The 16,787-nt window shown below is 44.6% G+C and overlaps 1 protein-coding gene across 2 annotated transcripts in view; it reads right to left on the reverse strand.

Moving 5' to 3' along the window:
- The window catches only part of LOC146783023 (eukaryotic translation initiation factor 4E type 2-like), a 92,642-nt gene that overhangs the window by 64,201 nt on the left and 11,654 nt on the right, over positions 1 to 16,787 (reverse strand). For both annotated transcript variants that reach the window (XM_085639225.1, XM_085639224.1), the window contains exon 2: positions 14,830 to 14,929. In XM_085639225.1, the coding sequence (XP_085495351.1) occupies positions 14,830 to 14,929 (100 nt within the window). The remainder of the gene's footprint in view (positions 1 to 14,829; positions 14,930 to 16,787) is intronic.

Here is a 16,787-nt window from a genome sequence, read left to right on the forward strand (position 1 = left end):
AGCAGCAGCGCGGCTGCTGGAAGAACACACACCAATGAATGTCAAGCCCGCAGCAGCAGCGCGGCTGCTGGAAGAACACACAGTGCTGCGGTCTAAGGAGTGCGTCAAATGTTACCGCTGCCACAGGAAGAGCCACGCGGTCTGAGAAGACAGGAATCACTGTACAAAAGGAGAATTCACGGAAAGAGTCATTTGTTGGGAATATTATTGACCCTTTGGTGCAAACTTACAGCCCACAGCGAAAGGAACACACATGGGTGCGCTGTATGCAAGAAACACAGAACAAGGGAACTTCAACACGAACGCATCAGCGAGAGAGACATTTTGTAATTGTCAAAATGAGCTCCTTGTAGGAGGCTTCATGAAGCCAATCTAAATATATGTTTGCTTGATTATGCGTTTGTGCTGATGAAGGTGAAGGTCACCGAAACGCCATGCTAAAAAGAGAAGATTAACGTTACTCTATATGCATTATTCTGTCAAGTAAGCTCTCACAGTGGTGCACGGATGGTTAATAATAGATGAATGGGGAGGAGATTATTCTGGATTATAAGAGGGTGGTGTAGGTATAGTTTGTTAATGTGTTTCATATCTAGAATAAAGTGGGTTTTATTAATATAACATTTTATAACTATTTTTTTTGAAGAGTTTAATAGTCATCATTCATTCACATACCTTCGGTATGCATAAACGCATAGTTAAAAAACAATACCAATCAACAGTACATTCAAGATATAAAGCATTATAAAAGTAAACATACACGTAGACAGTAATCTTCAGAATAAATGAAGCCCATTTAAAAACGGGCATCGCATAAAAACAAGACACCAGTCAACAGTCCATCAGTCAAGAGGTAGTACAAGGCAACAATTTAAAAATAAACAGGTATTACAAAATCGAAACAGTTCTTGTATATTAACCAATTATGAATAGTTTCATTGTTTGATCTAAGGGAGGTATTTAATTATTTGGAACAATTACCCGTTCACCTTCAGGGAACTAACTCCATTGAGAATGGGCGGGACTGCAACAAGTCAGGGCTGCACATTAGGACAGACATTTAGAAGCAGCGCTATGGGCTTCGAGGGCCGCCTCTGCCAGCTTTAGCTCTGCACCGGCCTGTCTGCTCCATCAGCTAAACCAAGAGTCCTCAAGCGGGTACTCCTTAGAGTACTAAGGAGGGAATTAGGTTTTCTCAAAGAATGCAGCCAAGGATTTCAAACTAATTAAACTCTTAAGATCACCGTGCCCTCGCTCTGAAACCACACACTTTTCATGGCCCCATTCTCCTGGATCAAATCATTACCTTTAGGCATGTCTGGCAGTAGGTTCCATTCTACAGCACCACAATATATGGGTTTTATTTTTCTTTCACTACAAACCATAATAATAATGATGGAGTACGTGTTTACAAGACCCATGTGACCTATAGGACACAAGCTCGACTCTGAGGAGGGCACAGTCTAGTCTCAAAAGTGTTCCCACTTGTGAAAATTAACTCAAACACAGTAACTGAATGCCTAACTTTTTATGCCTTTTCAAATGAGCGAACATTTGGCAGCGTTTATGTCTGGATCAAGCAATTTGCATAATGAAATGCTAAAGGTGCAATCAACTTTGGCGCTTCAATGTGTAAAGGAAGGGGCGGCGCTTCAATGTGTAAAGGAAGGGGTGGCGCTTCAATGTGTAAAGGAAGGGGCGGAGCTTCAATGTGTAAACGAAGGGGCGGCGTTTCAATGTGTAAAGGAAGGGGCGGCGCTTCAATGTGTAAAGGAAGGGGCGGCGTTTCAATGTGTAAAGGAAGGGGTGGCGTTCAATGTGTAAAGGAAGGGGTGGCGCTTCAATGTGTAAAGGAAGGGGCGGCGCTTCAATGTGTAAAGGAAGGGGCGGCGCTTCAATGTGTAAAGGAAGGGGCGGCGCTTCAATGTGTAAAGGAAGGGGCGGCGCTTCAATGTGTAAAGGAAGGGGCGGCGCTTCAATGTGTAAAGGAAGGGGCGGCGCTTCAATGTGTAAAGGAAGGGGTGGCGCTTCAATGTGTAAAGGAAGGGGTGGCGTTTCAATGTGTAAAGGAAGGGGCGGCGTTTCAATGTGTAAAGGAAGGGGTGGCATTTCAATGTGTAAAGGAAGGGGTGGCGCTTCAATGTGTAAAGGAAGGGGTGGCGTTTCAATGTGTAAAGGAAGGGGTGGCGTTTCAATGTGTAAAGGAAGGGGTGGCGTTTCAATGTGTAAAGGAAGGGGTGGCGTTTCAATGTGTAAAGGAAGGGGTGGCGCTTCAATGTGTAAAGGAAGGGGTGGCGCAATGTGTAAAGGAAGGGGTGGCGCTTCAATGTGTAAAGGAAGGGGTGGCGCTTCAATGTGTAAAGGAAGGGGTGGCGCTTCAATGTGTAAAGGAAGGGGTGGCGCTTCAATGTGTAAAGGAAGGGGTGGCGTTTCAATGTGTAAAGGAAAGGGTGGCGTTATTTGGGAGTGCGATGATCAATGTCCTTTCAGTGAAATGGAGCACATTGGTCTCTTAAGTGGCATCGGTTAAAAGACACGCAACTCATGAATCGCTATCTTTACTTACAAAGTGGCATTTAGTGTCCCCCAATTAAAAAAACCCAGCTTCTGTGAACAATAAAACTGCTCAAAATTCTAAGTCAGCTATAGTCTGGGCCACTGGAATTATGGGACTCCACAGCAGCAGCTTTTTTGCATGAATATGGATTTGCCTCAATCTGCAGGTTTTAGCTTTTAGCTCAAAAGTTATTTAAAACATGGAGATGTGGGGTAAAGCGCAGAAGGGCCTTTGCAAAGGTAAACTGGTAATCTTTCGGTTGCTTTTACTGTATTTAAACCGATACTAATGAGATGACATCTTTGCCCCGACAGTATTACCATGTAAAAAAGTATAAAATAATGAAGAAATAATATTTTTTAGAAATGCTGTATTATGGCGTATAAGTTGCCCTTCTTGCCTCCCATTTAGAATTCCAGGGGCTCTGCCTACAGTCAAGTACTGCAAGCCACAGAAAGGGATTCAAACTACACACTGGTTTTACTTACTTTCATTTACAAACGGGCACCACTGTGGGGATTTTGCTATACCAAGTGCTATATCGCAGATGGGTGGGAATCCACCATTTGTCCCAAAGAGACTCGTGATTTTCATGTCAGACAAGTGTTTAGAAAATTTCCCATTTAACTTGAAAATTTAACAGTGTACTCCAGCAGTCGAACTGTCCATGCATTTGGGTACATGTATACCCGGAAATCAAAATAAATATGATGAAATCCAGGCTGGCCTCAAATGAATTTACAACAAATACTATGCTGATGCTGAAGGGCCAAGAAAGAGGGGATTTTGAGGCTCCACATAAAGGCTTCTCATCATCAGACATTTACAACTTGTATGACGTCGTGACCCCATGGAGAAGGGGCAACTCTTTGCACCAGCTGAGTAGATGCCCTTCTGATGCCTGGCTGAATGGGATCCTGCTTCCCACCTCTATCTAATGAAAAGGCTTTACACCTGGCAGTCTGAGGGCGGTCTCCCCCCAAACATTTGCCTTACTCCATTTAGTGCTAATCTCGTTTTTGCTGGCCTTAAAAAGACGTTAATATTGGCTTACTCCCAATTGGCACATTTAATTTATTTGTAAGTCCCTTGTAAAGTGGTACTACAAGTACCCAGGATCAGTAAGTTGAACGCTACTAGTGGAGGCCTCGAAAAATCCTGAAAATGTTACTAGACCGGAACATCTAGCGACTTGAATAATCTACTGGACCCAACTGTAATCTGTTTGTCCCATAATCTGGTCTCAAATTGTGTGATCCTAACAAATAATGTAATTTTACCAGGCTGCTTTTTCCCCATATGGGAGAGCCTTTAAATATGCAACTTCAGCATTTCTGCTGTACAAAAATCAATTTGTTTGATTTACTAGACTGAACCTTTGCTCTATGTATAATAAGAATCTAGCCCACATATAGGGTGCAAATAATTCTGACCTGCCTCTTAGTAAACTAATAGAATTGTCAACAGGTCGCTGGCAGGAATGTTTCTCAGTTCATGTTTAAAAACTCACTTTTAATAAATGTATTACTAAAACGTGAGGTGGTAGTGCATTGGTATTTATAAATAGCATATTTTCCATTGAAATGGCCGTAAACTTTCCCACTAAAATGCTATACAGCGTATAAAACAATATTCTGTGGAAATTGGGTTTCAGCAAAAATGTTTATCATTTCCACATCACCAAGTAAAGTGTTAATATGTTTTCATCTATGAAAAACTTTTTTTCAGTCTCACAGAATTGCAAAAAAAGTTCTTTCATAAATACTAGAACATATTTTGATGTGTTTAACAGTTCATTTACAATTGTTTTAAATAATTTGTGTTAGGAAAAAAATTGACATATAGCCTTTCATTTCACACTCTTTGTACGGCATGCTTGTCGGACAGTTCACTTTAGAAAAGCATTCACAATTGCTGCTCATTTTATGCTGGGGGTTGCATTTACTTTTCTTTCTCCGACTGTAAATTCTAAGACATAGGCTGACATTTGCCCTCTGTCTCTGAACACAGAGCATGTGACAAGATCAAAACAAGCTGTAAAGGCATCTTTATTGCTCATTCACTTTGAGAGAACAGAACAACTGCTCTTTATCAATTTACCAGTAGGCTCTAGAAATAGCTCGCCCTGATTAAATCTGCCTCGCCATTGCGAGTGGGAAGTAGATTTCCCTGAGACCTGAAGTCAGCCTGCAGCACTCGCGTCACCCGCGTAAGTAGCAATTTAAAAAGGTCTCAGGCCTGCCATTGCACCCTGTAAGTTTTAAACTGCACACTGAACCCAGCAAAATAAACCTTCTGCCAGACCTAAACATTCCTTTTTAATACATATAAGTTGCCCCTAGGGTAGGCCCTAAAAGGGCTGGAAAAATCATTAACTTTTTACTAGAAATGCAGGTCTAGTAACTTGATTAATCTACTTGGTGTAAGAAAGTGGCTCTGTATATACTGCTCCCAAATAGGTACAGGGTGCACAGAGTCCACAGTGGTTTGGCAGAGGCTAAAGTTAGATATAACCTTACTCTCTAAAGTGGTATCTTGGTCGAGCAGTAAGGCAGTATTAGAGGACAGTGTAAAGCATTTGTTGTACACAGTCAGCAAATGGTCTCGCACACTCAAGAACTGAACTCTAGGCCAATGGTTTGTATATACAAATATATGGTTGTTTTATTTTAGAACCAACAATAGGTATCAAAATATACTTTCTCAGAATAAGATGCTTTAGTTAAATACTTTGCAATAGGGAATTGACTTTTGTATGCAATAGTTACAGTTTATTGCAATAGGCAACACAATTTCAAACACAATATTACATTGAGCTCAATGGGAATTTCAAGTTAAATGCAGTTGATTACTTTTAGGATTACTTTTCTAACTCCAGGGCTGGATCCTAGATTCAGTCCTGGGACAGTTCCTCGAAACAGGTGAGTAAATACGATTTAGTTACTGTTGTGATTTTTAAGCAATATTTTGGTATTTTAAAAGTTGACACTTAAAAACTTCTCTAATAAAATCACAAATGTTATCCTATGGGAGGAAATTCACTTAGCAGGTAAGTGGGGTTATTGTTACTTTTTCTAGGTCAGTGTTGGATCCTGGATTCAGCACTAGTGTACCACCTGTAAGCAGTTGAGAGAATGAGTTTAGGTTTTACAGGCGTTATAACGAATAGTTATAAGTTTGCAAAATCGACACTTAGAAGAAATTTCACAGAAAAACAGTCAATGGTTTCCTATGGGAGAAAATTCAAGTTATAGGTAAAGTATGTTCTTGTTACTTTTGTAATCCAGTGCTGGGCTCCTAGGTTCAGCACTGGGACATCTATCTAAGACAGGTAAGTAATTACGTTTTCACAGTTGGTACGATTTTTAAAGAATATTTGTAGTTTGCAAAAATCGACACTTAGAAGAAATTTCACAGAAAAACAGTCAATGGTTTCCTATGTAAGGAAATTGAGTATGGTTGTAATTACTTTTCAGGGTCAGTGCTGGGCACCAAGATCCAGCACTGGGATCTCTCCTAATAGCAGGAGAGTATTTTCGATTTCGTTACTCGGTTGATTTTAGATTAATATTTTAAAGTTTAGAAACTCCACACTTAAAAGACTTTTCAAGTGAAACCAGTCAATGTTACCCTATGTAAGAAAAGTGAGTTATCGGCTTTTGGGTAAGTACTCGACTGGCAGAGTTAAGGTTCTGGGTATAGACTCCTGGGTCAGGCAAGTACAGCTATTACACCCTCAGCGGCACAGGGGCAGCCGGGTGCAGAGTGAGGTAGGCCCAATGTTATCCTACGGGAGGCAGGGGGCACGTGGTTGGGGGCTGCTGGCTAGCAGGCCACGCGGCTGTGGGAGCTGGGCTCCTGGTCACTTTGTCAGGGCAAATGGGGAGGTAGGTTAGAGTAGAAGTTGCACTGCCAGGGCCACTCGGGCGGCTGGGTGCAGGGTGCTTTTGAGCCTTTGGGCGCTTAATGGATTGCAATGGAGAAGCTCAAGAACGAACAAAGGCTGCAAGCTCGGGGACGAAGATTCTTCAGGTGCGACCACCACATCGAGAGGTAAGTTGGGTAGTTGGATGATAGGTAGGTACCCAGGAGTTGGGCACAGGGGGCCGCAGGGCGCCGGGGTGCTTTTTGGTGTCGGGAAATCTTACCCTCGGTTGATCGTGGTGGGGGCGGGGGGGTCCCTGGTTCTGAGGCTATAGGCGTCGTCAGGAGCGTCGAGGTGGGTCCTTGGGTGCCAGTTTCGGGGTCACAGTTGCCGGGGGGGGGGATGTCCTCGTAGACTTTGTCCACTCCAGCACAGGCCAGGCTTGGCGGGTGCAGAGTGTGTAGTGTTTGCGGTTCCTGGCTGATGACAGGGGTCAGTTACTTGCTTTGAGCAGTGCCACTGCTCGTGGGAGTCCCAGATGCTCAGTCACAAGGTAGCCAGGTCCTCCAGGGTTTGAGAGGTTGCTGGCGACGGGAGATGGAGGTAATTTTGCAGGAGCAGGTTCGAAGGTTGACAGGCCGGTTCTGGGTGGGGCCAAAGCAGTTGGTGTCTTCCTCTTGTTAGCAGCTGCATGGCAGGTCTTCTTTCTTCTTGATCTTCTTTGCTGTTTCGGAATCTGGATCTGAGGAAGGAAGGTTCAGGGTACCCCTAAATACTACAATTTAGGGGCGTAACAGGTAGGTAAAGGGCAGGGACCACTGGGACCCTGCCCTGGGGTAGGTACACCCCCTATCCTGTCACTCCAGTGGGAGGGGGCAGTGGCCTAGTCCTGATTGGGCAGGGCTCCCCATCTTCAAGATGGCGAGAGCCTGGAGATGCGCTTCACCTCGCCTCCCCCACCTGAGGGCTGGCAGAGGCTGGCACACCCCCTGTCCTTCCTTGGGATTTCCGGCCAGTCTTCCCGCCAGAGTGGGGGTTTAGAACCGGTAGGGGCCAGTTGCTGAGTACAGCAAGTGGCCTGGAGAAGCTCACAAAGGCGGCATGCCTTTGAAGCTTCCCCTGCCCATCCTGGGGGAGGAGACCTAGCACCTCACCCAGAATGTGCATTGTTGCAGGCACAGGAGAGCGGTTGGCTCTCTACCCAGGGGTCCAGCAACATGTCTGCTATGTGGCAGCCTAGGCAGCCCCTCAGACAAGACGTGGATTGTAGGTTAGGTTCAGGGGGCATCTCTAAGATGCCCTCTGTCATGCATTGTACATTAAATACTGCACTGGCATCAGTGCGGGTTTAATGTGCTGATAAGTTTCATACCAAACTTCTCAGTCTTCAGTGGAGCCATCATGGTGCTGTGGAGTTCGTGTTGACGATCTGCCAGCACCATATACTCTTAAATGGCAGCACTGCACTTCCAGTGCCCAGGAATGGACCTGGGTACTGTAGGGGCACAGGGCTCATGCTCCTGTACCCACACCACTGGCATAGGGCACCCAGCTAGTGGGGTGGCTGATGTATGCCAGGGCAGTGTGTGTTGTGGGAATGGCACACAGGGATGTGTGCCATGTCGATTTTCTGTTTTGTTCTATACCCAGAAACTCAGCCTGCAAGGGCAGTGTGTTTGTGTCAGGGTACAGGGCCTCTAAGGATGGCACAATAAGTGCTGCAGCCCTTAGGGGCCTTCCCTGGTCACAAGGCCCTGGGTACCTAGTGTACCATCTACCAGGGGCTGACATGTGGCCAGAGTTTGCCAATTTGGGTTTTAGGTTTCACTACAGTTTTTAGGGAAGAAACATAGGCCCTGGGCACCCGATTGGCAGGAGCCCAGGGCAAACTCAGTCAAAGTACATTCAGCAATTCAGCAAAAAGTGGGGTCATACCATGCAAGAAAGATGGCACTTTCTCACACTCGGCCTAACTGTAATGTACTTGACCTGTGAACTTGTCTCAAATTGTGTGATCCTAGGCAAATATTTTGTCTTATGGAGCTGCCTTTTTCATTTTCACGTAAGGAAGCACCTTCCAATATGCAAGTTCACCATTTCTGCTGTACAAAAAAACTATTTACTAGACTAAATGTATATATAGGGTACACATGATCCTTGGCTTTACTCTTAGTTCACTAATAGCATTGTCATCTGGGCAGGAGCAGTAATAATTCCCAGTTCATGTTTGAAAACTCACTTTTCATAAATATATTACTAAAGCATGATGTGGTAGTGCACGGTTTACAAAATCCTCTAACTTCAGTCACAGAAAGGAAAAGAAGTGTGTGTAGGAGAGTAGGAGAGTAGGATCTGCTTCACATGGGTACCCCCACTTTTTGCTGGTGTTTCACTGTTTTTCGACCTTAGTCTGGCTGTGGCCCTGCTAATCAGGCCCACAGCCTAGCTGCTTCCTCTCTAAAATTGTTTCCATGTACATTAGGTACACATCTAATTCGGTTCTGGAGTGCCTTATAAGCCCCTAGTATATGGTATACTATGTACCTAGGGCATAGGTACCTCAGAGGCCTACCAGGGGCTGCATCATGTATTATGCCACCCCTGGGAAGCACTCCAAAATGACACCACAGGTCTGCTACTGCAGCCTGGGTAAGGATGTGCTTGCACCCCTTACTGTGGTATAGGCTACCTATATCACTACCGTATACAGACACATGTAAACCTATAAGCCACTCCTATGGCAGGCCTTGACAATCCTGAAGGCAGAGTGCTTGGTTTTATGTGAGAGGGTGCCCAAGCATGAGCTGAGCCCCTCTGCAGCATTCGGAAATGCTTCCTTATGGCTGTTCTGTGATACAGCCATACCATATACTCTTAAGTGCATTATAACCTCGCGGTAAATGCTAACTTTGGGATGACTGCATCAAAACATGTTCTGTTTGGTGTCAAACGCTTTGGAATACTACCCCCGCCCACCGCTAGTTCTGGCGGAGGGGGTAGTATTCCACCCTTCTAGCGGGAGAGACATGTTCACACTGGCTATACCCGGTTAAATCCTTTCAAAGCCCTGGCATCACAAAATGGATGCCACTGCCACAGACACTGGTCTGGCCTCCTGTTGCTGAGGGAAACTCCGGCAGGGGAGGCCTGGATAATAGGTTTCCTGTCACAGGGTGGTGTAACCACCTCCCTAGACAGACAGATGTGTATTGTGGCAGGTTGGGTGCATTCAGGGAATGCTTTTGAGACACTGCTTGGGGCACACAAGGTGTCCCTGTGCGTAGCCCAGTTCAAACCGTTTGCAGGGGCACTCAGCCCCTGCTCTGGCGCGAAACTGGACGAAGGGGTGTAACCACCCCCACCCCAGGCCCACCCATAGGTGGAGCCTTAGAGTTAGTCCATCCCCTAAACTTAGTATAAGTATAGGAATCCAGTCCCTAGGACTTTAGATTACCCTGGACGAACCTCTGAAACATATATCCTGGACCTTCGACTTTCGATCACGACTAGAAGACAGAAGAAATCTCCCTTGGGGTCAAGGAGTGACTCCCCTGCTTGGCAGGCACCAAAGAAGCAACTGACCGGTCTGCATTACTGAAGCTCCCGCCAGACGCCGAAGTCTCTGCATTCCCAGAGGTGGATTTCCAGACTTTCCCGAGGCTACCCTGAGTTCACAGCAGAGCTGAGGTCCGTGGCTATCATGGGTAACGTGGAAACGTGACCCCTGGACACTGAACTTTTGCAGCAACAACACAATTGGTCCATCCTGCCCTAGGTCACTGGCAAGTGACCCAGACTCTGTCCCCACTGCTTTCAGGTTCCTTACATCCTAGATCCAGGCTTGGATCTCTCCGGACACTTCTCCTCTTCACGGCAGCAGTAGTTCTTTGCAGGCTTCCATTGGAATCGACGACGCGACCCGACACCAAAAGACACCTATGCACCCGGGTTCCCTGGGCGAGGTAACTCCCGTTCTCCGGTACTCTCGTGGGTGCTAGCCCTAGAACTTCCTAAGTCCAAGAGGGTTTGGACCGGACTCGATTAGAAGTGTCCCTAATCTTTAAAATTCCAACTGCGACATTCCCCATAGAAAGTAATAGGAACCCACGGTTGTGTTTCCACACTGCATACAGTTCCCGTGGGTCCCCTGTGTTCCTAACTTGAGTGGTTCCTTGGGGTCCCAGCGATTCTAGAGGCAATAGGCCAGGTGCCTATTACAGTCGTGGTTCTTATACCACTATTTTAGTATAGGGTTTGGAACGCCCCTAGGGCTCAAACGTGTATTTGTGCTTTTACTGATGCTTAATCACTTGTAACTTTAGCACTTCGAACTCCAGTCTCATAAAGAGACTACAGGGGTGTGTTTAGCCTTAAATACATATATTTTGAATACATACCTGGTGTGGTTGTCTTTTCATTTGATCAGTCAAGAGATTATAGACTGGTAAAAGAAGCTACTTTACATTCCTTCAAGACTTAGCCCGAAGGCTGCTCTCCATAGCTACCACTAGGATAGCTTTCACATAAGGTCGTCTTTAACCATTCACCATAAGGGGTTGTTTGGACTGATACAAGGTGCCCACTAGAACTAGTGGACAGCATATATCAGGCCACCTTCTCACAGTGTAGGAAGACAAACTGACTTGACCTCGGTCTCTGAAAGCGGAGAAAATGTGACAAGATAAGATTTAAAAGGCATCCTTTATTTCTCATTCACTTTGTGAGCAAGTGGAACACCTGTTATCAACTCGCCAGAACAGGCGAGTAGTCTCTAAAAATAGAACACCCTGTTAAATCTTGCTCAACATTGTGAGTGGATTTTTCTAGCCCTGCAGCCCATAGGGCAGGGTGCAGTGTATTTAAAAAGTTGCACATGTCCCTTTAACTTTTACAGGTCCTGGTAGTGAAAAACTCAAATTTGTTTTTTCACTACGGCAAGGCCTCTCTCTCTGATAGGTTAACATTGGGTTAACTTTTTACATGTATTAAGTGATAACTTTCAATTGGGAGCACATAGGAATTTCAGGTTTGGTGTCAAAAGAATTGTAATTTAAAACAGTCTTTAATGGTAAAGTCAGATTTTAAGTCTTGATTTTGAAAAGGTCACTTTTGGAAAGTTTGACTTTTCTTGCCTGAACCACTTAGTGCCTGTACCCTGGGTGGCATGACTAGGTGTAGCTGGAAGTTGGCCTTTGTTGTGTATTGTTCCTAGCAGTACTCCTAATAGCACACATTGTTACTTTCTATGCCTGGGAGTAAGTTCAGTTTAGTAAACAGTTGCAATTATCTTACCTCTTGAGGAAATGCCGGTTTTCTACTCAGCAGCCTTTTCTAATAATTAGCTTCTCCCATATGAGCAAGCAAAGTGCAATAAGGCACCATAGACCGGAAGACATCAGTGGTGACTATAGACACTTCCTATCTTTGTCTGAGGGGTGCAGGTGACAATCTAGGATCTCAAATCCAGGCTGGCCTCTGTCCAGGGAGACCAAGGACAGCTAAAAATGTGTACTATGACATGTCCATCATGAGGCAGAAGATGGTGAAGAAGCTGCCAACAGATGTAATGGCTCCTTTACACGCAAGGCATCCGGATTGAAAGAAAGTAGAGAGAAATCGTACTGAAGTAAGTAACTGTGGGGGGCCATAAGCAGTGTGACTAGTGCAACTAGCAGTGGCAACAGGATATTGGTAGATTGCCTCAAGAGCCTGATTTCTAGAAAAAGTTAACCTCAGAATTTTGAAGATAAATTTGACCAAGCAGGATGGTGCTACTCCTTAGCAAGTAACACTTACCATGGCATGAAAACTAGGAGTCAAAGAAGAATTTGACGTGGAGCTCAATTCCTCAATAGGATGACCCTACAAGGAAGGGCTTGACCAATCCGTCATTTAACGGAGCTCAAGGCAGTCTTGTTCAAGCTTAGTTGTACACTAGTTGGGAGTCAACGTTGGCCCAAGTAGGTCTCCATGTACAGCAAACCATGCAGTAACCACTCTATCACACAGTTTCCCCTTATCCGCTTCCAACAACAGCACTGAAGGTCCAGGACAGGGAGACAGATCTAGCAGAGAAGACTTCAAGTGATGCCCAGTCACCTTTGGGGACCGGACTATCAAGCTGATACTAGCTCTGGTGAAGCAGTATTCCTCTGGGCGCTCTGTGGAGCAACCCCTCCTTGGTCAGAGAGAACTTGGAACAACAGGAAAGTCGACTGTTCCGTTCTCCTAGAGGTGCAGCAGAGAGGGGCTGTGTATTCTTGGACTTTTCACAAAAGGTCTGGGTGGGCTCTACTTTCATATGACTTAACGTCTCCATCTTTGCCTAGAGGGATGCGCCTCACTGCAGGGTTATCTACAGGCTGCAGCACCCATAACAGGTGCACAAAGAGGTGGGAGCATTTTGCACCAGACTATCAACAGCCACACCGATAGTAATCAAGAAAAGAGACAAAAGGCTGGCCCCCTCTTCACATTCTGAACTGAGGCTGCAGGTCCTGTCTACACCAAATTGCTGTAAACAGAAAAGATTAAACAGCAGCTTTTTTTTTTTACAGCAAAAGGACTTTATTGAATTATTAAGGGAAAGCTGGTCTATTTCCCCATCTCACTGTCTAGGTCAGGAACGTCAGAATTATGCTTCCAGCCTCTGGGAATGTAACCTCACCTCCATCTTCTGCACATGATCAGGTCAGCAGTTTCCAAAATGGAACCCACAGGCCGGATAGAATCCCAGTTCAGTGAGAGTACCGCTTCCACCTAATTCCCATGGACTGGTCGGAAGAGGAACAGAGGCGAGATCCCAGGCATGTACAATGGCCTGGGGATGGATTGAATTTTCCCTGATTAGAATTATTGCGTGGATTTTCGGCGGGAGGGGGCGGAAAGTTGTCACTTGCTGTCAGACCTTCACTTGTATTTAAAAGCATTCACAATCTATTCAGATCTTTCCTGTGAACAGAAATTAGGGCGTACAGGCTCGGTTTCAGTGGACTAGAAGAGAGTTTTAGCACTAAACAGCACCCTACAGTCCATTGTGTCAACTTTCTTTACTTCTTTCTGTTTCCATTGAGTTCATTCTAAATATCTACAAAGATTTTTTTAAGGGGAGAAATGAAAGTTCCATGATGGAAGTCCTCTCGCTTTTCCTACTTTTTACAACTTCAGTTTCCAGGACTCTTCTTGGGTAACCTATGAATGTACTAACAAGATTACGGGCCCAGACGGAAGGAAACTGAATTTGAAAATATGTAATGTATAGAGATGTCACAGTGCTTAGATGTGCTTCAAAGCTTTGATCCGGTCATGTCAGATGTGTGCTTTCCTCCTACTCATACCAGTAACCCTCGGTTTAAACCCTCCATTTTCTTTTTAAACCATCTAAAGTGTCTGCAAGGAAACACAGCCAGTGCTGGAGAAAACCCATAGAGACATCGACATTGTTAACAAGCTAAATAATGTGATAGCAGCTAAATGAAGAGAGAGAAGACAAACATCATCAATAGATCACCAAATCAGGATTGATCCTGGCCCAGAGGGGGGCATAAAAGCACTTAAACTGTACACAATATTTAGATGCAGTTGCCTAGTTACATAGCAAGGGCAACTTCTGACAAGCATCGGCCTCAAATATGGAATCACATAAGCGTGCAGAGGAGTAGGCACTCTGAAGGAACAAGCCTCCCAAGAACTATAGTCAACATTTGCACAACTCATTCAGACAAGTCTGTCGCAGTGCTAAGCGCTGGTGCTACCCAGCTTTTGCTAAGGATTTTAGAAGCACGGCTGAGTAGGCAGAAAGAATGTGACACTTGCATGTCTGCTGGTGAACACAGTTAAGAAACAAAATTATGATTTGGCAATAGAAAGCAAATGGAACTCTATGGAACTTCGGCGATTGCTATTTCGCAATCCACGTACCTGTGTTTATTCATACACATTTACATTTTTATGGCAAAACACTGCAAAATACCTTTTCTACATTAATTGAGCTATGCTTGGATGACTAAAGGCTATATATCTGAAAATGGCATATACTATACTGCATTATAGAAAGCCACAAATATCAGCAGTTTTCAGTACACCGTGCTGTCAAAGCGACAAGTTATTTGTCTGAAATTCCTGACTGATGCACGGGGAGACAATCGCATGTCACCTAGACACAGATATGGAAACAGTTTATTTTACTATCTGCCCACATGTGAGATTTAAATAAATAAATATACATACACATATAGATACACACACACAGTAGAAACTGAACTCGGGAGCCTTATTTAAGAGCAGCAGCTGACCACCAGTGGCCACTGCAGAGAATGCCGTGCCCTCTGTAATACAGGCCTGCCTTACATTCTAGGTTGTCTTGTTCAGGAATCTTTGTGGGGCGGGTTCCTGTCCTACGCCATACCTTGTATTTTATGGTGGTCTCTACCGTTCCAGTGCTGCAGGTCTCCTTCTCACTTTGTGGTGGTACTTCAGCAGGGTCATTACTCTCTTCATCATTTTGTCTGAAAAAGAGGCGGTGAGACGAAGGCTTTGTAAATGAATGAAGTGCAGTGGGGTACGGTTGCAATTGTTATTGCAGTATTAAGGTTGCAGAAACTCCCATATACATATGAAATACAGTGCATGACTTGGAACACAAAAGCATCCGTGCCTCTTGGCAGGAATCAGGACTTTTAGCGTGGTCAGCAGGGGATGCCACAGTATGGTTACTTTGGGACCAAAGTGTGGAGTTATTTACACACACACACATATACATACACGGGGTAGGCATAGGCATATCATACCCTTTTAACCAAAGAGTCACTTTTAGTCAAACGGCCTCTTTCTGTACGATGCGTGTCCCCTTTCCAATAAGTTGTGCATCAAAACAGGATTGGATGCAGGACACTAAAAGCAACTTGTAGATTTTTGTTGTGCAGAGAAAACCAGGCATGACAGATGCACAATAAACATCTTGATACTAGTCTGAATATAAACATAGCATGGCTGAGAGCCAACAAATAAAAACAAGCTGTGGCACAACCAAAAAACGTTGCCTTTGACAGGTGTCAGCCAACCTGGAAGCTTTATCAAAATTAAAAGACTAGCAGGCTCTGTTTGAAAACTGAGCCCTTTGTTAGCTTCTAGTTTGACATGGTTACATAGTCTGGGTACTGTGTGTAGAAACTTAGAGAGACAATATTTAAAGAGAACGGAGCCCCTCATCTGCACTTCACGGCATTAATCCTCATTGGGGTGCAGCTACGCTAGCACCTTCATAGCGTAAGGCGGGCTCGTCCACAGCTCTTAAGATTCTTATGTTCTCTGTGTAGCAGGATTTGTTTTTAATGATGTGAAGGTCTTAATGATGTGTGGCTATAGTTGTACCGTGGCAGGTGTGTTATCAATTACCTATATAATCCCCGACTGACTTGCACCATTAAAAACTAAAATCAACTTCAGGAGTGGGAGAAAGTTGATACAGGGTAAAATATGTTCATGATAATCCTGCTTGGGTCGACATGATTCAGCCTTAAAATGGTGGCCAATGCACGATGTGCTTTCTTCAAGATCAGAAGATCCTGGTTCTCCCATAACTAATCTAGGCTCACTCTAGCCCACGATAAAAGGAGGGTTTATGGGCAGAGGAGACTGGAAGGATACCACCAGATTGCAAGCTCCACGAACACCGACTGAAGCATCTACATTGTAGGGCACGGGGTAAGCAAGTGCAAGGGAAGGGTTGCGTTCTTTTGCAAAAAATATCTTCTCTGTAGCTCTCCAACACACAGCACTCTGATTATAGACCAGGGTTAAAAGAGTGACACTAGGAGCTAACACTCTGCTCCCTGGTCTAACCCAGCCTGCCAGTCTCTTCATATTTGGCAGGTTAAGAGTACAGGGAGATAGTACTAGGCATAGGCTCCTTAACACCCCCCTCTTCCTGTTTTTTTTGTTGTAACTTTTTGGCTTTACTAATGCCTGAAAAAAATAAGATGGAAAAAAAAATGAAGAAAAAGGTCCGACAACAGCATAATGATCTATAAATGCTACTGAATGCCTCAAACGTACATGTACGCGCAGTGATGATGCATCAGTCTTTTTTCACTGTACCACCTGGCCGGTGTGGGATAAAACATGTATGCACATTTCACACTACGCATGCGCAATGCCTCTGTGGGAGACATTTGTCTTCAGTGTATCGCCGGATCCACCGTGATGGCATATAAGCTCACGAGCATGTGTCATGATGCTACAGCTGATTTTTTATTATTTCTCAGATTTACTTACTTTGTTTTAACTATTTTTAGGAGGTGTTCACTTGGAGAGAATGTGACAAGACACAGCAGCACTGAACCTTTGTGCAATATGTCATGAGAT

The sequence above is a fragment of the Triturus cristatus genome, chromosome 12, assembly GCF_964204655.1.
Source record: "Triturus cristatus chromosome 12, aTriCri1.1, whole genome shotgun sequence".
Lineage (NCBI taxonomy): Eukaryota > Metazoa > Chordata > Amphibia > Caudata > Salamandridae > Triturus > Triturus cristatus.